General features: G+C 34.6%; 3 protein-coding genes across 3 annotated transcripts; 1 reads left to right on the top strand and 2 right to left on the bottom strand.

The window, feature by feature from the left end:
• Window positions 1-564: 564 nt before the first annotated feature.
• On the bottom strand, window positions 565-12,866 carry LOC124442766 (CCAAT/enhancer-binding protein zeta-like). The gene is given in 35 exon segments (XM_046993260.1): window positions 565-1,154; window positions 1,698-1,737; window positions 1,842-1,924; window positions 2,579-2,616; window positions 2,751-2,807; window positions 2,878-2,960; window positions 3,108-3,147; window positions 3,285-3,364; window positions 3,625-3,691; window positions 3,830-3,866; window positions 3,981-4,003; window positions 4,292-4,338; window positions 4,895-4,947; window positions 5,312-5,596; window positions 6,212-6,259; window positions 6,362-6,442; window positions 6,658-6,720; window positions 6,896-6,974; window positions 7,368-7,402; window positions 7,537-7,616; window positions 7,709-7,793; window positions 7,913-8,009; window positions 8,284-8,368; window positions 8,574-8,658; window positions 8,760-8,803; window positions 8,904-8,949; window positions 9,140-9,251; window positions 9,447-9,531; window positions 10,066-10,153; window positions 10,290-10,390; window positions 10,476-10,596; window positions 11,296-11,503; window positions 11,575-11,606; window positions 12,039-12,130; window positions 12,261-12,866. Coding segments are annotated over 35 exon segments (3,039 nt in total). The 5' UTR covers window positions 12,445-12,866; the 3' UTR covers window positions 565-899.
• Window positions 12,543-14,872, top strand: LOC124442767 (inositol-pentakisphosphate 2-kinase-like). Its single transcript, XM_046993261.1, is given in 2 exon segments — window positions 12,543-12,729; window positions 12,731-14,872. Coding segments are annotated over 2 exon segments (1,632 nt in total). The 3' UTR covers window positions 14,176-14,872.
• Window positions 14,776-24,143, bottom strand: LOC124442761 (glycogen phosphorylase, brain form-like). Its single transcript, XM_046993255.1, has 22 exons — window positions 23,642-24,143; window positions 22,882-22,983; window positions 22,760-22,811; window positions 22,510-22,643; window positions 22,162-22,411; window positions 21,802-21,884; window positions 21,463-21,606; window positions 21,208-21,300; window positions 20,677-20,823; window positions 19,953-20,116; window positions 19,525-19,639; window positions 18,868-18,969; window positions 18,126-18,273; window positions 17,661-17,719; window positions 17,510-17,570; window positions 17,071-17,151; window positions 16,818-16,846; window positions 16,701-16,751; window positions 15,948-16,075; window positions 15,702-15,839; window positions 15,570-15,636; window positions 14,776-15,150 (listed from the first exon to the last, which is right to left on the bottom strand). The coding sequence occupies exons 1-22, from the start codon at window positions 23,885-23,887 to the stop codon at window positions 14,998-15,000; spliced, it is 2,547 nt and encodes an 848-aa protein (XP_046849211.1). The 5' UTR covers window positions 23,888-24,143; the 3' UTR covers window positions 14,776-14,997.
• Between the last annotated feature and the right edge of the window lie 143 nt (window positions 24,144-24,286).

Consider the following 24,286-nt stretch of genomic DNA (forward strand, 5'->3'; position numbering starts at 1 on the left):
TTCAATGAACAACTATTCATTATTGACACAAGTGAAAACTACTTGCACTAGCTAAGTTCACAGACTAAATTGAGCGATTTTATTACAATCATACGCTAACTGAAAAATAAATTAAAGTTATGGCATATTCTTTTACGATACAACAGTATAATATAGTAATATCTATAAATACCAACTACTCATGTTTTAGAAAACAAATCAGTAGTTTTCTAAGGCACATTTGCAGTGTTTTATTCTCAACAAAATATAAACGTTATGGGTTCTCGTTTTGGAAGGTTGTTACTCACACGCCAGATAACTGCACCAAAAAGCATTTGAATTGCCAGAAAAATTAAAAAACTTCAACAATACTTCATGTATTACATGTTTCGATAATTTGTCAGACTCCAGACTTTGAAGATCTTTCATAAAGTACATCTTTACCACTAAGCACACTAAAATAAACGACGACCATTCTTCTCCTATACTTTGATTTCAGCATACGTAATTTTTTTCAAAAATAGTGCTTTGTATAAACGTTGGGATCTTTAAATCGACCGTAAATTTTTTTTTGTAGACAGTAAATTTTTTTGTAGATAATAATTTATGCCATATTTATTTAGGTCATATTTATTTACGTTATATTCACGAGGTATTGTTTACGTCACATATTTGGCAGAAATATTTAGCCAACATCATCTTTCCATATAGTTTTTTGTAAAGACGATAAAAGAATTCAAAGTGGAATTCAAAATACTAAATGTGATTAGCACCCATGGGTTAAGATATTTCTTTCTCCATTATTCAAGTGAACTACGTTATGCGTAAAGCGATCAACGGGAAAAAACGTTATACATATCAATATTTTACTATCGATTGCTAAGTTTTACTCACATATTTTCTCTTTCTAAACGGGTCTATTAGCTTTCCTTTGCCTTTCTTTGCCCATGATCGACCTTGATTGATTGAAAACTTTCCACGCCCCTTGATTGTCCTGCGATCTTCGAAAATCTTCCACGATTATGTCCTCCTTTGAATTTTTTTGGTCGCGGAGACGCATATTGATGCATTCTGTTCATTTCCCAATGCTGTTGTTTCCAATCTACTCCGCGCATGTCTACATCGTCACTTCCGCCTTTAGCATAACTTCCTTCACTTTCGAGTAAATGAGCAAACTAAAGAGAAATTGAACAAAAAGTAAATATTGTATACTTAATGTGTAATGCGTTGTGTAATTTTTTGTTTGCAAAACAAAAGAAAATTCCAAACCAAAAGAGGTTTAGGTTGTTCAACAAGAATTCATGTATGATTTTATAAGTCGTCTTCGAAATAGAATGAGTGATTGGCGATTTGAATCACGTTGGTGCACGTATATCTCTAAGTAATTGCAATTTTTCTTTCACAATCAACTTATACCACTTATATCAAATGCGTTAAACTCAAGTTTAACTGTACGTGTTAGAAAATTTGTCTTCAAATCATACGGAATTCCGTTCAACTTATGTTCAAGCATGTGTCAGTTTAAGAATTTTCTTTGAAATTAAAAGTTTAACTAATATTCAAATGTACGTATACTTCTTTCGTCATACTTATAAGAATGGAGTTGAAATTCTGTTCAACTGTAATACTGAACATGTTTGAAAATTTTCAATGCAGGACTATACACACGGTAAACCCAACAAAAAATGCGAATTCATAAATAATAAAACCTCTCGCACCTCTTCAGCATCGGCAAACATAGAGGAGTCTTCAGAAGTCCTTAAATGAAACAAAAATGTTTCATATCATTCATATAAAGTTACTTTAGTAAATAAACTATTTGCTGAAACAACATAGATGAGAGCAAAAAAAATTAAACTTACATTGGTCGTGGTTTCTTCTTTCGTGCGGTAGGTTTATCTTCCACTTCACTGAATTCATCCGAGCTAAGATTTTCCAGTAAAACCTAAAGTTCAAAGTATATTAAAAATCGTAAAAAAGAAGCAGAGAAGAACAAAAAAAAGAAGCAACAGGAAGATAAAAAGCAAGCAAAGCCTTAGTTTTTAAAATTATGTGGATATACATAATGATTTTTTGTATAACACTGACTGATCACTTCTAATACATGCAAATATGGTAACTACAATCGGTAAAGTATAAGAGACAAAAGATTAAACGTGCGACTGTCCATGTATAGTTTCTTAATTATAAACCACAAACCATTTCTACAACAATAACCAGAAATGCTGAACTCCATGATAAAGAATCACTTTCTAGCAGCAAATTTCAAAACCTAATATTTTCAGCAAAAATTTATCTTCAATAACTATAGAAAACAAGCGATAGCAAGAAACATTTACTGGTGGCCTATAAATTCCCTTAAACGGTTTTGCTAACTTTGCAGATAATGGTGTAGTCTGCTTTATATTTTCATACACCAGTATATTCTACATTTACTACTCTATATTTTCAAAAACATTTAGGCGAGATACAAAGTATTTCCTGCGAGTAATTTTGTGAAAATTTCCTTGAGGCAGCAGCGCTTTTTCCAAGATTAAAGCTGCGAGGTTAAAGGAATCGTTCTTTCTTATGGCAGCAAATGTCTAACTACTTCACTTACTTTTTCATAATCTTTGTCCGTGTATTTTTCGTCTTCTTCTAAAATAAAATATCAAATGACGTCTTAAATGTTAATCATCCTGTTCGTTGATTAAACGGGAACTTTAACCTAGCACCCAAAGCATTAAAAGATTCTAGTAATCTGGTCAGTAACTCTCTTCGCTACGACCTACCATTTAAAACATCCATTTCCTCGTCTTCAGAAAAACTCATGTCGTCGTAGTTGAACTCTTAGAGAAAATCAAAAAAAATGTTTCGAATTTTCTCCAACAATTATAATACTTGTATTCATTAATGTACCTTCACCGTCCATGCTTTCTTCCTCAGATTCCGAGCCTTCTTTCCTTTTCTTTGGTTTGTTAACTTTAGACTTTGCAAAATCTCTAAAATTGTGGATACGATGATTATAGTAGAACAAATATGGATATAATGATCATGGTAGAACAAATGTGGATATGATGATGGAAACGCAACAATGGTCCTCGGGTAAAACAAACCAGGAAAATGGTAAAATATTAAAGAATTAATACCTGACAAAATCCAATTGCACATCTTCACCGCCAAACATATCTAAAAGTCACGTGACAGGGCATGTGTATGTACATCAGAAACAAACACATCAAATAACAATAAATCAAAGAATCTTCAGCCTGTTTTCAGCAAGAAGACCAAAGACCAAACACATCCGTGTAGTAGAAAAAATTTACCTAAGTCTTCGTTTTCATTTAGCTCCTCATATTCCATGTTTTTCTTCCCTTTATCGTCTTTCGCCTTTTCCTTGAAATATCTAAGATATGCAAGAAAACGTTGATTTTAATTGACATAACTCTTAACAGATAACTCTTTAGCAAGGTACATTCAATTATTCAGAATATCATCTATTACAAAGAGAAGTTGATGAAATCTTCAAAAGGCTTTTGAACAATATACGCTTGAAAGGATTTACGTGAAATAGAAGATGCTGCCATATTTTAATTAGGGTCGATTCACTGAGACGATTTCAGAATGAAGTGAAAAAGAAATAAAGGGCAAACATCTTTAGTCAACCTGTAGAAAAATATTTCATCTTCACGAATATTTTCTTCTTTTTTGTTCAAAAACGCAGCAGTGTTCACTGAAGAAAAATTTACATAAAAATAAAGATGTTGATTGATATTTCGAATATTTAAATTATAATACAACGCACTATCTAAAAACATTATTCAAAATGCATGCTAAAAGTTCTAAAATATGAAGTAAAGCCTATTCATACCAGGTTGTTCAAACTGCCTTTGTGAAACATGTTTTGGCTAGGAAATATGAAACAGATTTAAGCATACATAAGTGATTGCCTATTGTTTACTAAAAACAAGATAAATTTCAAAACAATATTTAATGAGGGAGGCGTCCCCGTTCATCGTTACCTGCATCAACGAACCACCATGATCTAATGATGAAAATTAATGAAAATTAATGAATTGAATAAAAACTTGCACGATTATTTAGGTATTTTAGTTGCTCTTCAAAGTAGCCTAAAATGGCCGCTTTGACGTCACGTGAAATAACATCATAAAGCAAAAAAATGAGCAATGCAACATACTTCCGTTTTTGAGTAATAAATCTCTTAATCACCCAAAAGGCAATACTAATGAACTTTAAAATATCTGTAGTATTATTGCTTTCTATATTATCGTTTTCTTTTTATGATTTGCGGACGTAATATAATTGTTTGTACCTTGAGATTTCTTTTTCGGATTCTTGTAAACAAACCTATCGAGAAACCTGTATGGATATAGTATAAATAGCGATAGTTAGTTTCAGGAAATACGCAGCTTATAATCTGAGTAAGCAATCATGACGTCATGAATATATACTATCGTCTACATATACCAGTGGCATGTGCTGAACATTTCACTATATAACAGTACTATTGGTAGTGAATTTCAAAGAATATTATAAGACCATAATTGAACAATGGAATGGCTAGGTATTTGAGAAAGTTTCATAAGCCATAGCAACTTCCTCAATGCATGCACACTTCCTTGCTAGGCAAATAGCAACCACTCCAATGCATGCACAGTCCCTTGATGTCCTTGACAAGCCATAGCAACCCCCCCAATGCATGCACAGTCCCTTGGTGTCCTTGACAAGCCATAGAAACCCCCCCAATGCATGCACAGTCCCTTCGTGTCCTTGACAAGCCATAGCAACCACCCCAATGCATGCACAGTCCCTTGATGTCCTTGACAAGCCATAGCAACCACCCCAATGCATGCACAGTCCCTTGATAAGCGAAAGGAGAACATTTAATAGATTTTAAATGAAACTAATATTTTACCTAATCAACGTGAAATCTGACAGTGGATCACCATCGTAGGAAATGTTTTCATCCTAAACAATAAAACACTTGATAAAGACAACCTGTAAAGAACAGTTTCTCACGAGACAAGAGAAAAACTTGCTGTCAAAGACGCTTTCACATTTTAATCAAATCATGGGGATAACAACTTATTGACAGATAATTTAGCCATTGGGGGGCATTAAATAATCTAAAACCTAAACCAACGTAAATTTAGCAAACCCGAGACTTCGTAGCAAAAAATATCGTCAAAACATTTGGCTATCAAATAGAAAAAAGGCAACACAATAATGCATGTTGTTGTTATAACTGTTTCAAATTAAACTCACAAAATTTTCCATAAAATCGTATAATGATATCTAGATACACACAAGCGAAATTTTTTACCGTCATTACCTGTAGTAAGTGTTGAGCAAAACGTCTAACAGAAGGATGATAATGTTCGGATAACTTCATCAATTCCCATGAACATGAGTTCTCAGCACCACTATAGAGAGGATTTCGCGTGTTAGCTTGATAACCACGTGTACGGGAATCGCTAACGAACACATGTCCTTGCGATGATGTCACATGAGTAACATCTTTTCTTTCCTTAGTGACGTCATCACGAGAAGATAAAGGCGCATCTGGGGATTCTGTTGGATCACTAATATCGATAAAATGTTCCTCGTCATCAGATTCCTAGAATATTGATTTTTGTGTTTCAACGGGAACTTCAAGGCTTCCATTGATGAAAATATCCACAAATTTACTCTTAGCAGTAAGTCTTGTTACGTACGCATTGAGCATGCGTAGTCATTACATAGTTTAATTGACAGTAGTGTACAACCATATTTGAAACATTTGCATTTTTTTACTAACATGATATAAAGCCCGTTTACCCATAGTCTTGCATTTTTACACATTCGATATAAAACTGACCAAATAATTTCGATACACTCGTATGAGTTTGCCAGTGTTGTCTGCTTTGTCTCATATTCTTTGTTTTCATTTTAAACGCTAGCTAATTTCGTATTTCGTCCCTTCTGTGATTCCGAGTGAAAAATTGCTCAAAAGCATTTTGTTTCGAAATACCGCAGTTCATTAGGGTGATATATCTATGAATCAACTTGAACCAAACGGTTTGATGAATTTTCTAAGCTAACAGAATATTTCAGTATTACGATATCACAATGTTAAGTTTCAAATGAAGGAAAACCGAATATATGAACAAAATAAATCAGTCAAAATCAAATGCAGTGCTTTATATAACAGGAACATCAGATTTCGGTTTGGTTCAACAGCAAACACCATTACCTCTGGTTGGGTTATCAACGTTTTCATTCCAGGTTTAATTTTTCCAACCTGACAAAAAAAATGGGGTAACTATCAGATAGGTTTGAAGCAAACGCTTCATGCAAGTCGTCCATTACTTGCTATCTCAGTTCGAAACCATACTTTTTTTACCTCAGACAGTAGGTACAATACACCACAGACAAATGTTGGTGGTTGAGTTAAAGAAACTTGAAGAAGGCGTTTCACATAAGCCTATAGATTTGAAGAAAAACAGCATCACGATTTTCAATTGATATAAAATTAATGAACTGTTGCCTAATCATAGAAAGTACGCGAAGCTGGCGTGATATGGAAACCATGCTCTGGAATGGTTTCTTGTTATGTGTTCAAAGTTACGGATGTCGTATTAAAAGAAAACTACTTTAAAATTGCTTCAAACATCCTAATTCCCAGCATTCAAGGATTACCTTTATGCGTTTTAATGAAGTATCAATCTTCAACGATTTATAAATAATGTTGAGAAACATCGCCTAAAAAAGAGAAGACGAACAGACTCACGCCATCTAGGAACGGTTCAAAATATTACATTAATTTTCAACGCTTTTTTGTAAAGCGGTGAAAATCTAATGAACTAGGAATTTAATGTTGAAGTTTCGTTTGAACACAAGACAAACTCAGAATGATAAATGTTTGAGGAAAACGAACCTGTTTTGAGGAGCTTCTAAGATGTGGATCAAGAAGTTTTGCATAAAGTGCTTGGTAGAAACGATCAGATATTGACTGTCTGTTAAAAAAAACCTTCGTATAATTGAAGAAATAGGACACAAGATGATAGAGCGACTAAATTTAAGATACTATAACGAGCTTTTGATTTTCAAACAACACTCCCTTTTTCAAAAAAATAGTCGAAAGGAAAGCAATGGCTACAAAATTTGCTTTCCACATCACATTATCTAACATTTCGTATTCGAAAAGCATATAGAGTTAACTTTTTCTTGACATTTTGCGGGAAGGTAATTCTTCAGGAGAATGTAAATATTGATCATTCAACTTTCTTGGTGAAGACCCTTGATACACATACTTTGGTATATCTTTTAAGCAGTCATGCTTCAAACCATGCTACGTTATTCTTGCTAGAATATTTGAAGAAGACTCGAAGCTGAATTTCATATAATACCTGGAATCCATTACTTGAAACAGCAACATAAGGGCCTAAACAACAAACATATAGAGCGTAATATGTATTGATAAACAAAATTTTAGGAAAAAACACACATATAAATATGATGTAAACATGTAAACTGCCATCACTAAATAAGATATTCAAATAAAGACAACAGCAAAACCTGAACGCTCGTATTTAATGGAGTGACATGGACGATCCTGAAAAGCATGTTGACTTGTTCACTAAATTGGTCATCATCGTCTAAAAGATAGTAAAAACAAAAACTCCATGTCAATAAAGTAGACACTCCGAAAAACTCTTGGAATCGAAATAAATCAGAGTTGTTTAATTACCTTGAACATAATAAAAGGCTCGGTTTACGCCTGAGAGAAGAGCGCTCAACATTTTAGTCTCAACTTGTCCCTTATCCACAAAAGCCTTTGGATGAAAAAATGAAGAAAAATACCAAATATGTAAATATCAAGATGCGATAAAACCAGAGGCGAATTTATGCCTACCAATGAAAGGGCATATACAATTCAGGTAGCGTTTAGTACCTTGAATAAGCTGAAATATACAGACACCAAGCTACTGGCTAAAGGACTCTCTTTCTTTGACAGTATTAGTTGATTTAAGAAACACACGGCGTAATATCTAAATGTTAAACGAACAATGTCGAGAAAAGGAAAGACAATTAACGGTCACACAATGAAAGTAAGAAAGCGATGAAAAGTTTAGGTAATTCATTGTTTGTGATGTTTTGTAACGATGTTATGCTTTGCAACTTATTGTTATGCTATGCAACTTCTTGTGATACTTAGCAACTTTCAGTATACTTTGTAACTTCCTGTGATGCTTTGCAGCTTCCTGCGATCCTTTGCAACTTAATGTAATACTGTGCAACTTTCGGTGATACTTTGCAACTTACTGTGCCTTCAAACCCACATTAGGTCGATAAAGCAAACGCTCGACTTCTTGGCTTACAACTTTCTTCATGTTCGGATGCTTTTGCACTAATAAAAATACAATTAAGGATAATTTCAAGCATGTATCAATACTATACATACAATATATACAATCGTTAAGTGAAAGACACCAAAATACAGATGCAAACTTTGTATACAACAGTTAAGTGAAAGATACCAAAGATTGAAGAGTAAGTTATAGAATTGTTTTTGACCAGTGGTTGAAAATTAGTATCATTACATATTTTCTTACCCAAGCATCCAAGTAAATGACTGGCTTTTGATGCAATCTTACGATTAGGATCACCAATTTTGTTCACCAGATACATTAACAAAGTCTGCATAAATGAAGGTGAAAATTGATGGAGTTTTTTTTTGGCAAAGATAAATCACTATGAAAGCTAAAAATGGCGTAGTTAGCCAACAAACGAAACTGTACCTTCTCCTGTTCTGGTTTTTCACAAAGTAATTCGTAAACAACTCCTGTTGTATAAAAGACACACGTAAAGCTTATAAGATTTTTAAATTCTAAAACCAAAATTTTCAAACAACCGATTGCGAAAACAAGGAAACATAAGCTCACCAACGACTTTATTACGCACATTTTCAACGTTATCGTGCAACAATCGCTGAAAAAAGAAATTGCTGACTGCAATCATCACATATCATTGGTCAGCGCTCTATCGAAGTATATTTTCATATACTCCCTTGCCATCCCCAAAACTACGTCTAAATGGTTCAGATAAGACACGTGACTATTACGTCATGAGTTTTAAGCTCCTAAGTTTCACACGACATACTATTCAGGTATTAGTCTACCTGAAGTCCGCAAACAAATGATTCGTATCGCTGTTTTAATTGGTCTTCAAAATACCACAAGATCAATTTCTTGTTCCAGGCCTCTATATTTGCTCGGTTTTCTTTCACAGGACTAGATTTCAATGGAAACTGCAAACACAAACAATTGATAAACTGAAGAAATGTGTAAGAAAAACATGTTTTTATAATTGGCGTAGTTGTCATTGAAGCATCAACTGTTGGACAATTTGAAATGTGATGGTGAATCAAAAAGTTAGCCAATGTTGTTTGTTGTTTCTGAATTCGTTCGTCATTGTAAAATATCGACATAAGAGCGAAAAGTCACCTCAGAGAATTTTTTAGTTTTCTATCATCGGGCAGCAGGTTTATCAGCCACAAATCCTTCAGAGTGTCTACATAAATAAATTGTGAAATAAAACATGTGATGCAATGTAAAATAATAAAATGCCTGGGGGGTTTTTTCTGTAAGTTTCATGCATCCTTTGAATTTATTGCTGTAGCTCTTCAGCCATAAAAAAAAACAGTTTACAAACGTACGGACTTTCTAAAAATTTCTGCATTCTAAGGTAGCATGTGGGTATTTGTATTAGCAATTAAGCCTAAAGCGCAGGGAAAAAATAAAGTCAGCAGATGACAAGAACTTGCAAATGACAAGAGGATGACAGTAGATAGCAGATGACAAGAATGCTTGGAACTTCATGTTCAATAGCATTGTTATGTAAGTGTCATGTTGAGTTTAGAATTGAGATGCTTTAATTTATTTTGACCTATGCTGAGTCCGCTACAAGTCATATCATTTCGGGCGTCTTCCTAGTGTTTGTACTTTATCATAAGGGCGATATAAGAGGCTTTGTCAATTGTCTGTTATCATTGATATTTTTACTCAAACGAGCATGCGCACGGCATAGAAGCCCATCCTTACTTACCAATTGCCAAGATAGATTCTCTCCTTCCTTTTTTACTTGCCATACCAAGTAAAACATCGAGTGTCCTAATGTGGTGTAATGGAGATTCCTAAAACCGTAAATTTTTCAATTAGCTCACAAATAGGTGTTAATAAAGTGTATTTGGGAATTCATAAAAATTTCGCGAAATTTTCGCGCGAAAAATTCGCGCAACATCAGATGTTCTTTATAATAATTTAGGTCACCTGAATTTGTAAAGCCAATGCAGCAATTTTATCTCCAAGTGTTCCAGAATTAGCAATAGTTTTCAACCATTCAACATCCGATGGTTTTCTTCGTTCATGTTCTGCTCGAGAAAAAAAACCAGTAGAGCTCGATGTTCGCATCAATTCACTCCCTTGTGGAAGGTTTAAAAGGTTTGTTTCTATCACCTGTTTTGTAAAGTGCTGACTCATTGTCCAATAATGTTTCAGCAGTTTTTTTCAACGTCTCCACAAAAGTTCTTTGAAATTTTTCAGATTGATTTTTTGTAAAAGCCGATCTAGCTAAATCCTGTCAAACAGAATTAAATAGCTAATAATAGACCTTAGCGGTTCCAGAAATTTCAAGTTCACTTTTTCAAAAAGTAAGAACAATACAAATGCACAAAAATTAAAAAAATGATGACAAATCGTTGCAAACTTGTAAAGTCCTGCGTAAAACAACGTGTGCTTGTTCTGTTAGTGTTTTCGAAGATATGTAATATTACCATGTACTGTCGCTTAGCGCAAAGTTGCAAAGTTTCAAATACGTTGATTATCTTATTATTTACATATAGTCCAAAAAACAGGACGGTTCTAAGTCTTCCAATATCAAAGATATATCTCCGAAAGAGGAAACATCCTTGCTCCTTACTCGAGGGCACGAACTTTTAAGGTTTACTATTGTGATGAGTAGCTAAAACTCATACAGAAATTTTTTTATTATTTTTTACGACAGTTGCGTTTATATTGCTTCTTCGATGTTTGTCGTATCTCCGTTTACATAATAGAAGTAAATATTTTCATTTGAACATTTCAATATTCACAAGACAAAGCAAATATTTAAGTTGAAAACAATTGCAAACGGCTCCGCGTTGAAGCTTTCTTCCTCCCGAATGCGTGAAATTTTACAACAAGGAAGATCTTACAGTAGAGTACATGGATTCACGTTGGTGTATTACAAGTATTGCTTGATGAAAGATGTAAATATCAACAAGAGTTATATTCATACCTCTTCATACCATCGTCCAACAGGTGGAAATAGCAGTCGGCTTTGAAATGTTGGGTAAAGACAGTCATCTTTACTTTTCTGGACAGTTGTCTTGACATTGCATGTCTTCCTTTTGGCCTTTTTGTCTTTTCTGCTTTGTTTGGTTAGTGGTTCACTATTCGGCATGATTTCCTTCTCATCCGACTCTTCTTTGTCAAAAATAGTTTCACTAATTGTAAACATTCACCACATAAACTTTAATTCATAATTCACTATTTCGCAATCAAAAACTGAAACTACCTGAGACCAAGTTCTTTAATAAGGCTTTGTACCTGCAAATACGAAAATTTCTAATGGAATGTAGTTCAATAATTAATAGTTCTTTAAATTACCTTAACTCTCCACTTGTAGTACCCTTGATAGATACACATATACATGCATGCAACACAAAGATGTTACTTTCCTATTTCACCAATAAACATGTTATCCAAATACATGTCAATTTTTCAACTTATATTAATTTTTTGTAAAATTTTGTAAATTTTGTGGTAAATTTCAAATGCAGTCAATGTTTTTTTAGAACTAAAACAGCTTGATTTGTACCAGCCTTGAAAAGTCATATGTAAACAATGCAACATACAGTATAAAGTATGGTTAAGATTTTTTTCTGCAACAGATAAGCAAATATCGAAAAAAATTTCTTTGAAATAGGATAAAAATGGAAGAAAAGAAGTCAAGAAGGTAACGGGTTTCAAGATTGCAACCTCATTTTTCTCTACTTCAGGTGTGTGATCAGATTCTTCTTCACCCACAACGACATCTTCATCATCATCAACGTTTTTGAGGACATCAAAATCTGCCTGGTAATGTATCATTATTAAATATCAATCGACAAATGACAAATTTTGATTAAGTTGTCTCTCTCTACTCTCTAGAATCAGAAAGAGAAAGAAGGATACAAGATATTACTTTATTTTAACCTTTACCTGATTTCCACCAGCTTTTGTAACATTCTCTATAGTTAAATACTCTTCGTTTCGCACTGATCGCGGATTTATTAAATCTTTTTTTCGTTTTTTGCCAATACTTTCTTTCTTCTTGGCCACCATGTTGGATTTTCAGCAACCGCACAACTACTAGACAGCAGTGATATGTACGGCAGAACGTCATGTAAGTTACTTATAATTTTTAAACTCCTCAATTTCAAAATTATTAGTCATTTTATTCCTTTAGAGCTTTTTTTCTTTAGAAAATTGGAGAGAATTAGTATGGAAGAAATTTTCTTGTTTTCAAAATGGTTTTACCGCGGTGAAGGAAACAATACATTGGTTATTTATAGTCCAGAAAACAGGACGGTTCTACGTCTTCCGAAATCAAATGTGTGTCGCGCAAAAGAGGAAACGTCCTTACTCTACTGGAGGGCAAAAACTCTTCAAAGTTTACAGAAAGGTTTGAAAATGGGCGAACAAGTTTTTCCCACTTATAGGTGCTGAGTACGTTCAAAATGGCTCGATTATTGAACTTCCCGATAGTTTTATTAAAAATATAACAGATCTCATCACGTCTAGCAACGAAGAAAGACCAAAATATCGCCTCATGAAGGAAGTCAGCCCGTATAACAAATTTGCAGTTCTCATGCCTGACTTTTGTTTTGTTCGCAGCTATGGTACTGATATCTCAAGCCCCAGGGATATGACCACACCCATGAGTGCTGCTGGAAATTTGTTACCCACATTTTGTGTTGAAATTAAACCCAAGTGTGCCACTCTACCCATGTTTCGTGGAGTGGGGTGCAAGGCTAGAATTAAAACATCTATATGCAAGTTTTGTTTAACGCAATGGACAAAAGTTAACCGAGATGGTAAATATTTGCAAAGAAGTGGTTATTGTCCCATGGATCTTTTTTCTGCTGATATTCACCGAGTCTGGCATGCTCTGCTCTGTTTGCTTGAAAATCCTCAAAACAATTTGAAAATCTTCAAAGATGGCATATCAATGTACTCTGGTGACCTGACATCACCATCGGAGTATCAGCAATGCATTACTAGTGGTGATAACACACTACCATTCAGTATTATGACATCACAATACAAGAAACTATTGATCCAACTTGAGGAAGATCTTAATAATACACTTATCAGTGGCCAAGTCTTTGGAACAAATCTTGACCATTCGCTAGAAGATGGCATTAATCTTAATTCAACAATTTTTCTCCTTTCCACCTTGCTACAATTACTTATACATGATTCCAACCAAAACACAACAGAAGATGTATCTGAAAGTGATCAAATTCCTCAAATTTGCAAAGGAAGTCGGTACTTGAGAAGTAAAAATAGTAAAAGCATTCCGGAAGAACTTGTTTCTAAAAACCTTTCCTTTGGAAACTATGGTGTTTTTCAGAGGATCTTGAATGTACAAAAATTGGATGAAATTGGCAGTAATGAGGCATTGCTCATCTTCAACAATCTCTGTGAAAAAGGTCATCGAGATAATGTAGACTTTTGCCTGGAAAATGCCAGAATGCATACCAGTGAGAATGATGTTAACAAGTCCACTAATGGAATGACATTAAGGTTTGAAAAGCCTCCAAGGTTGAACCAAAATGCCAGAAGACTTCAGGGTGAACATCAATATCATGCTAGTGAAGAAAAGGAAATGGAAGCACTCATTAAATATCTTATTTCCGCCAGTTCCAAGGATTGCTCTGTGATGATATCATTTCAGGAAATCACTCAAGGCAATACAAACTACAAGAAATGCTTTAAGGAAGTCTTCAGTGGAAAGGTTTTTAATTATTCAATTGCTGTTGTAGATTTGGATTTCAAGGGCAGTGAGCGCATACCCAAATATTATCAAGAAGATGAAGATATTGTTGACAACTATTTTCACTTCAATACCTAGTGTATGAAAAATTTGCCAACTTGTTAACTCCAGTATATTCAGCGGCCTCAGCTCTGGCAACTCACTGCTTTCTCCCAGTCTCCATTATCTTTACTATAAGTCGTGATGAAATCAATACAGAGAACGTGAAACAGTAATGATTGCGATGTTAGATCGTTAGACGTTGTTCAGCATTGTTAGACGTTGTTTAACATTGCAGTCGTTAGACGTTGTTCTTCATTGTTAGACGTTGCTTAACATTGCAGTCGTTAGACGTTGTTCTTCACTGTTTTACATCGTTGGACGTTGTTCAAACTGGTTTGGCGTCGTTAGACGTTGTTCTTCACTGTTTTACATCGTTGGACGTTGTTCAAACTGGTTTGGCATCGTTAGACGTTGTTCTTCACTGTTTTACATCATTGGACGTTGTTCAAACTGGTTTGGCGTCGTTAGACGTTGTTCTTCACTGTTTTACATCATTGGACGTTGTTCACCTTGTTTGGCATCGTTAGACGTTGTTCAAACTGGTTTGGCGTCGTTAAACGTTGTTGAACGTTGTCCTTATGGCTTCGTGCAGTTCTTTCTAACCATGGAACTTTAACCAGAAATAACATTCATATATAGAGTAATAATAACATTATATTGTTTATAATTTTCATCATTTTACATCGGCATAACACACGGAAAGTCCATTCTATTAAATCAAAGTTAAAGTAAACTATATGTTTGCAGTTTGAAGAATTACCACGAAGCTTTAGACTACTTAGCCGATGCTAAAAAGACAAATTATTTTCTTTCATTTATGTAGAGTATCTTTGGCCTAAACTAATCACTTCCACACGATTATTTCTGTATGGTTTTTGTAGGAGACCAAATCTTCCGGGTCGGTTTAACATTCCATATTTCATCTGCATATTGTCGGATAGTGCGATCACTAGAGAATTTGCCAGCAGCTGCCACATTTAGGATTGCTTTCTTGTACCAAATTGTCGGATTCTAAAAATATTTGAAACGAAATAACGGCATCAGCTCATCCAAAAAATTTTCTCCTTTTCTTATAAATGAATGAAAAGTTTCAACGTCGGATCTCTCCTGAAGAAGCTAAGTCTGCCTCTTAGCATTTAATGATAAAATCTAATCAGAACAAAATGTTTTAAACTATGTGACTCAGTTACAAGTGACAACTTCGACGATGGCATCAGTACGTAGTCTTAAATTTCAACATCAGATCACTCCTGATGAAGACAAAGGCCCGGAGTATATAAGGACTCCGGTTTCAACAACAGGTTATGTCTAATGAAGACACTTAAGTGCACATACGTTATAAAGTATCAACGTTTGAACATTTGATCACTCATAATCTGGCTTACGGTTCGTGCAGCAAGACCATATTTATGTATAAAAATAAAAATAACCTTAAATAACTCGCTTGCTTTCTCTTGCGCTTCCACGTAAGCTTCAAAATCAGCTAAGACATAAAACCTAGGCAAAAGGTCGATAAATTAGTGCAACTAACCAATGTATACTCTACTTCAAGTAAGATGTACCTGTCGTTGTCTAACAAATGTTTTACAATAAGATGGTCGAAAGCATCTTTTTCTTGTGGCGTGAAATATCCTTTCAAAATCTGATCAATGGCTTTTTTCACTTCCGGAATCCGTTCATAATAATCTCTTGGATTATACCTGTTGCAAGTACGCATAACATTATTTCATTATTTAATTAGGAAGAATTTAAACCAAAAGAACAAAACAGAGAATTTATGACAGGAATAGGTAAACTATCGCTTTTACCCAATTTTTCCTAGTTTATCAACATCTTCGACTTTCATTCCAAAAATAAACATGTTTTCTTCTCCAACTTCTTCGCACATTTCAACATTAGCTCCGTCCAACGTTCCAATGGTCAATGCGCCATTCAACTAAAAAAAGTCAATGGAAAACGATAGGGAATGGGGCTTTAACATCAGTAAACTACTGACGACGACACTAAACCCGAAGAATAGAAAGAATGAAAATTCAACTTCAGATCAAACCTGACGAAAACACTAGACTAGAATATATAAGAAATCAGAGTTTTAACTTCAGATCAATCTTGTAGAAGACACTAGACTAGAGTATATAAGAAACCAAAGTTTCAACTTCAGATTAATCCTGACGAAAGCACTGGATTGGAGTATGTAAGGAATGAAAGTTTTAACTTCAAATCAATCCTGTAGAAGACACTACACTAGAGTATATAAGAAATCAAAGTTTCAACTTCAGATCAATCCTGAAAAGGCACTAGACTAGAGTATATAAGAAATCAAAGTTTCAACTTCAGATCAATCCTGTAGAAGACACTAAACCAGAGTATATAAAAATCAAAGTTTCAACTTCAGATCAATGCTGTTGAAGACACTAGACTGGAGTAAATAAGACCTCAAGATTCAACATTAGACAACTTCTTGTGAAGACACTGGACTCACATAAGAGTCACTCGTGATTATTCCAAAGATTTATGTTCAAGCACTCAAATTTAAAAAAAATAGATAAAAACTTATTTACCATGAACTTCATATTCCCTGTCCCAGATGCTTCGGTACCAGCAAGAGAAATCTAAACAAACAAAATGTACCATTACTATTCACAAGCAAATTTACGTCTTAAAACGATGGAACAAACCTGTTGTGAAAGATCAGCTGCCGGTATTACTAAAGTTTTGCGTTAAAGTTAAATACGTTGAAGGGGAAACACTACTTGTTTTCGACACTCTGTTTCAAAAACAACCTAGGTAAATGCTTCAATGACTGACTTTACGACATTATCGTATCTTAAATTCCTGGTGTTTTAACTCCCATTTCCTAACAATAATACTGGAGAAAATGTAAATGGAACATTTTGCAAACGAGGATCATTTGCGTGAAAAAATGGATACTCTTTTGCGCCAGTGAGACGATGTAATTTTCGACAAAGACAATCTTCAGACGATCACCAATAATCGGATCGTTGTTCACAACTGCAATAAAATAACTTGAACCTTCGTTATCTTTGAATGAACGTTCAAACCATTACTTTGAAACCAACGTTAAAGCAAGCAATGAAATTATGTTCAAACAATGCAAAAAGTTTCTATCCAATAAGCACAAGTATTTATTACAAGCAGTGACAGATTCAGCGTTGCAGTGACAGATTCAGCGTTGGTCAAAACGAATTAAAATAACTCATTCTTCGATTTATTTTCGTTTCAAAACGATTTAAAAGCACTTGGATGGCCAAGATGATAATAGCATTGCTATTACACATTTTGAGATGAAAATTGAGCGGGTATAATTTATTTTGCGTAACGCTTATTTCCGCTAGTTATTGCGATTTACCTTTAGCAACACAGTTGATTAGCTTGATTATTTCCTTGGCGGTAGTGTATCCCGGTGCAGCCTAAATATAATCATAAATTAATATAACCGCATCAAAAAACTTAATAATCAGCTTAAGTTCAAGTTTGTTGAAATCATTTCCAACATTTACCTTTCCTCCAATCAAAACAGTTCTCGGGACAAACTCTGCATTGGGATTGGCCTTGATGCCTAATCAAAGAAAGAGAAAGTTTGCATGTATTGGGAAAGATAAATTTGCAGGCATTTGGAGAGGGAAATTGTGCATGAGAGCGTTTATGCGGGGAATAAATAGCATGAGAATTTTAAGCAGAATTTAAGATAAGCAAAAGTCTATGTTATATGAAGTTTACTTAAAATATAAGTATAAGAGAAGAGTCCTTCGCTTCAGAGGTAAACACTTTGTTATTTATAGAGGTCTACAGAAGACATCGAATACAAGGACAGAGACAAAAGGAAACAGTATGCACATCATGGATATTTAAGAACAGCAACTAAATATTTTCGTATGGTTTCAAGTTCGCATGCATGGAAAAGCAAAGAGCATGATGGACTGTAACTGAACTATATAAAGTTCAACTGCATAGTGCATACTTACGGTTATAGAGGACAATGACGTAAAGTATATTCATCAGTTGACGTTTGTATTCATGAATACGTTTGAACTGGCAGTCGAACATGGACGACGAATTTACATCAATGCCATACGTACTTTTTATGTAGCGTGCTAACTTGTCTTTATTTTGCTAAAAAAATAAAATGATTCTGGAGACTAGCGGGGGAGGAGGAGGAGTAACTTAACACGGGGGGTGACATCCTACATTTTAAGACATTTCTAATAAGAATTCCTATCGATCAAGAAATCAACCAGTAAAAATGGTACGTACAAAATGAAAATATTGTTAAATTGATAACTTCTTCCAGTGAAATATGTCATTGCTTACTGATATCCTATCCCAAACACTTTATACTAAAGGAAACCCCGCTCCCGCTCGAAAATCCCGCTGGATCTATTGGATTCCATCGACGACTGGATGGATAATCACATGCAAAACGCAGTCCAGAAATAAAGTGAGACCATAGTCGTACGTAGTTAATAATAAACTAGTTAAATGCATTGCTAAGAGAAATATCACTTGATTGAAAAGGATCATAGGGGTGATTATGGTTCAGAGGACTGTTGTTAATGACATTTCACAACCTGATCCATGGAAAGCCATGTTCAGTGGGATGAAAATTGTCGATCAAGTATATTACTCCTTGATCCAAACTAACAACATTTTTTTTAAAGAAATACAATTCATTCGCTAAGCATCACGGTATAAGTACGTTACTCTTACCTGTTTTGCTTTAATGAAATCTTCAGTGAAACGTCTCTCCTTTATGAAAGGTTCCAAACGTCGTAACTGAGAAAGATCCACTATCCAATCTTCACCAAGTTTCTTAAAAACATAAAGAAACAATATTATAGATAAAAAAAAGTGTTACTTGTTTTTCTTCATTTGAACTTCATCAAAGTAGAGTGGAACATGACACTGACACGTGATGTAAGAAGATTTTGGCAGCTTAAGGCAAATATTTTATTCTCGTGTATTTCAGCACTAGAAATTCATTATTCTGTGATTGTTATAGAGTGGTATATTTCAAGATTCAAAACATCCTTCGCAACGCAAGTTCAAAAATGACATGTTTCCAGTCAAACTGGGATCAGTGGCTCGAGGATGGATAAAGAGTTTACACAAATTCAAATATAAATCACCGTTTTCAAAACTGCAGTTTGAGTAGTGTGTTTATTCTCAAACACAAGAAATTGAACGATTAAATACGATAAACAGTTCAAACTATAAGGTTTTCAAAGGTTTGCAAGGAATAGGAAGTTGTTGTAAAACATTTGTTGGTGACTGGTTGAGCCACAAACAACGAACATTTTGGTAACCAATATTAGATATTCATGGTCTTTACTGCAACAGTTACGCTATTAAGCCTGAAATACGTACGTCACAAATAAGATCCGACAAAATAGGATTACAGACTAGCAGCCATCTTCTTGGCGTGACACCGTTGGTCTTATTTTGAAATTTCTTTGGCCACACTTCGTAGAAATCTTTAAATCTAAAAAAAAACATATCGAGTGTCATCATCTTATGATCAGGATAGTAAAAATAGTTAAGGGTGAATAATTTATGTGACAAACTTGGTATATTAGAAGCATGCGCATTTCTTTATAATTGTCATTACGTCCGTTGTGTACTCTGAGCAGTATATCTCATCCAAATTACAACAATCACAATACATTTACATCAAAACAGAAAAACAGAAGAAACGTATGCGCATGTGTTAAAATATTCACGATACTTCCAGAGACCACTTTCATTTAACTCTTTTTATCCTCCCCCAGGCCCTTTACTACGTAATTTAAACTCACATGCTATCTTTAATGATCTCCGAGTGTATTGCGGCAACACCATTTACGGCATAACAGGCAACAATACACAAGTGTGCCATGTTGATACGTTTATCGTATCCTTCTTCAACCAATGACATCCTCCTGATTCTATCCATGTCCCCGGGATAAAGGCGTTCAATATTCTAAAGAAAAAAACTCACTGGCCGCCCGTCTTTTTAACATCTACCAAACAAACCTGTAGCTTGAACTGGAAATGTCTAGAATTAGAACTGGCAACACCAATTCCATGTTTTTGATTATCTTTCCAATAATAAGCTTTTATTAATAAAGCGCATGATTTTTATGCAGAACATCGAGCTCTTATAGCAATGTTTTTACCAAAAACCGAGGTTGAGACTTCTTGGCAAAGACCGAACAAGGAAGATTAATTGCAAGGCATGAAAAATTCGTACTTTCTCTTTACTTTAGAGATTTATTTACTTTTTTTCTCGGAACGGGCAACCATTACATTACAGGAAAGCAATCGCCGGCCAAATTCTAACTTTAATAAAAGTGCGCTATTTCTAGTTTTCACCGGGTGTGAGGTTTGCCTCATAGTAAGACAAAATTATTGTTAGTGCCATTGTTGTTGAACATTCTTCGACAATCAATAATTTAGAGTTAAAAGACTAGCTTGCCCTCCAAAACCACGGTATATATAAATTAATTTAGACCCTGCAAGACATGATTCTGACCCTAGTACCTTTAGATGTCTTGAATTGATCTCGTAAATGATAACCAAATGACGAGGTAGAATCTTTTCTAACATATTGCATGACCATCTTTCCAAAGCCTCCGGAAGAACAGTGTGATTGGTATAAGCAAACGTCTTGGTGACGATCTTCCAAGCCTAATGTCACAAATGGATGTTCATCATAAGGCGATCTAAGCCATTATAAGTTGTGTTATGTTAAAACTCAGTTTCTTATATACTCCATTTCATTATCTTCATCAAGACTGAATTGATATTTAAACGTGAGTTCTTATATACTCTAGTCTAGTGCCATCATTAAGAGTGATCTGATGTTGAAACTTGGGTCTATACATACATTAGTCTAGTGTCTGTCTTCATCAAGAGTGATCTGATGTTGAACTTGAAACGTGAATCCTTATAAACTCCAATCTAGTGTCGTTATCACTCCTTGTAGACGTTGAAATCTGAGTCCTTTATTTTTTGGAAGTGATCTGGTGATATTTCACAAGTTTTTTACGTCATAGAAATTATCATTTTTACCTCATCCCATGATAGGTCTTCAACATCCATAAATACTCTCATGAGCTCAGGAATTGCCAACGAAGGATGCGTGTCATTTAACTGAATGGCAACCTTTATCAATTTTCAAAAAGAGTAAGAAAAAGATGATTTCAGTAAAGAAATACCCAGGCAATCTTATAAGTACAAAACTCTGTGTATTTCTTTCTCAAGTTTTGCAAAATTCTTTAGCTGCACACAACATAAACGATTTTAAGTAAAACAACTGCTGCTTACTTTATCAGGAAAATTTGTAAAGTCGGTCCTGACAAGATTCCGCGAGCCATACTGCGACGTTTTATAACGGCGAACGATATCTTGAAGTGTAGCCGATACAAGGAAATACTCTTGTTTAAGACGAAGCTCTTTGCCAACAAAAAACTGTAAATATATTTCAGTAATTTGAAATGAGGAAAATTCTAAGGATATTGATATCCTCTTGCTAATTTATGGCATGATGGATCCGTTATTGACATCAGAGATTGATAAAGGCACTGATTTCAAAACTTAGAAAGAGTCTAACAATTCTAAGTTTGATTTGCAAACAGTAAAAGTATTTGAGTACAAAGGCATTACATTATCATTTGGATACAAAACTCTTGAGATATTTTCAGCATTGTTTCGATCAAGAACAGCGCCAATGTAATCACCACCTTGGACTGGAAAGAAATCATACAACACATAAAACTAAAAAATACATCTTGGGGAAAAAATGACTATCAATAACAATCCCTTTTGTTCAACTTGTTGTTTACAATCAATAACTATCCCCCACTTACTGTACATCCTCTATTTAGCCACTTCCCAGGAGTTTTATTATTTTTGCCAGCTTTCAATGGGAATTATTAGATGGGGGGTGGGGAGGGGGTAAGAAAAAAATATGGTACATCAAAGCATGTCACCAAGACATCATGGGACATAAAGAATACAACTTACAATAGTTGAGATCAAATCCTTTTTTTGCTTTGGCAGTCCACAGCCTCATTGTATTAACAGTGTTGTTCATATATCCAGGTATGGGTACATCATAGGGCATTGCAAACACTGTATCAGTATCAACCCATTTATAGTGATAGCCTTTGTCATCTGACTCCAGTCGACCATAAAAATGGACTGGGAGAAGATATTCAGGTCTCTCTTTTTCCCAATGATTGCCATGCTCAAGCCAATGATCTGGTATCTCGACCTATCAAAATGGTTGATTCTAAATGGTTGTGTAAACTTTTCTATTCACAATAAACACCTATACATTGTATGTACATATACATATATGTATATAAATACCTGTTCTCCTTTGTCATTAATAGTCTGTGTGAAGATACCATATTCATATCTTATTCCATATCCATACGCAGCATAACCCTGTGTAGCAAGAGAGTCAAGAAAGCATGCAGCAAGCCGACCAAGGCCACCGTTTCCTACAACAAAATGTTCTCACATTACATTTTACAGAACAAACATTCATTTTAAATTTCCAGTAAGAAATAAAATAGTAAGATAGTCAGCAGGATCAATGAAGTAGACAATGAATTACCAAGACCAGCATCTACTTCATTATCTTCCAATTCTTCAATATCCAAGCCAAGCTAAAGTGAAAACTACATTGTTAAAAACTGCATTACATCCCCCAAAGCTCTGTGATCAAACATTGATCACCTGGTATAATGCTTCATCGCATTCACCCTCAATACCAAGATTAACCATGGTGTTGCCCAGAGAACGACCCATGTAGTACTCCATTGACAAATAGTACACACGCTGAAAAACCAAACAATAGAGCACATGAAAATGTCCAAGTTTCAACTTGACAATAAAAAAAGCATTGACTACTAAGTAAGATGAGACAAAATTTATGAGTGTAATAACCACAAAGTAGTTTCCTGTATTCAGATGACCACACCCACTAAACACATCTGTTTCCTCGGAATATTTGATTTTCACAAGCTTTGCTCAAAACTCTTTTCTAGGACCGTGTCTCTAATCAAATTCTGAACTGAATTTTGCAACTAATACAAGACAATTTCCAAACAGAAAGCTAAAATCTCAAACTAGTAATTTGTATGTTTTGCCATTTTTATTTATCCATGGAACAAAAACAAAATTTAACATCAGGTATTTAGTATTTGGTATTGTAAAACAGTTTTTGTTCAGATGTTGCAAATATCATTTCAGATAATCAAAATAGTAACGGATCATTGAACACAGACAAATTACATAACACATTCAACAGTTTTACACCAAGATGCGCTGGGTTGAATTAATTCGTCGTTTACACTTCAAATGCCAGCACATGTATAGATTCAATAGTTCCAAACAACATACCGGTATTATGTAGACAAATAAACAAGTTCTTCCTGTGTGAATATCTTGGAAAACGTGTATCTACCAAAATATTACATTTCTTCAATGATATTACCTTGGGATCCTTCTCATAGTAGTCTCGCTGAGTTCTGATCCATTTTTCCGTCAGGTTATCACGAACTGTGTGACAAAGAGCTGTAAAATAATCGCGATTGGTGGCAACAATCCTATCTTTGATCAGTGTGAAATGCAAGTGTCTGTTGAAGCTATCTTTCACGCCGACAACGTTGTCAACCAAAGGAATTTTGCGAAGCGATATAGATTTTTTCCTTTCCAAATCACTCAATGGTTTCTGCGCCATCTCCTTCAGAGGGAACCGAGAATATACTGAATATATAAAGCAAACAGAGATACCGAAGGCAAATCAACATTCGACGACAAGTGCACCTTGCACAGAAATGTACACAAGTAATTAAAATTCGTATTTATGACAATACGGGTGATGAGGTGGTGAGATGGCTTTTGTAGATTTCCGGGAGTTGCCTCATTACTCCGCCTTGAATAACTACCCTGATCACAAATCTAGCCTAATCCAATACAAACATTAGCACTGATCTATGAAATCATCATTGGATTAGAAATCATTTTCTAATTTGTGGCACTGGTTTGTAGACGTGGCTACGACAAATCAAACACTGTTTAATGTTCACAATAAGGAACATACCCAACGATAAGTTTTTAAAATCAAGAAAACCAAGCT

The sequence above is a fragment of the Xenia sp. Carnegie-2017 genome, unplaced genomic scaffold (genome assembly GCF_021976095.1).
Source record: "Xenia sp. Carnegie-2017 unplaced genomic scaffold, XeniaSp_v1 HiC_scaffold_20, whole genome shotgun sequence".
NCBI lineage: Eukaryota > Metazoa > Cnidaria > Anthozoa > Malacalcyonacea > Xeniidae > Xenia > Xenia sp. Carnegie-2017.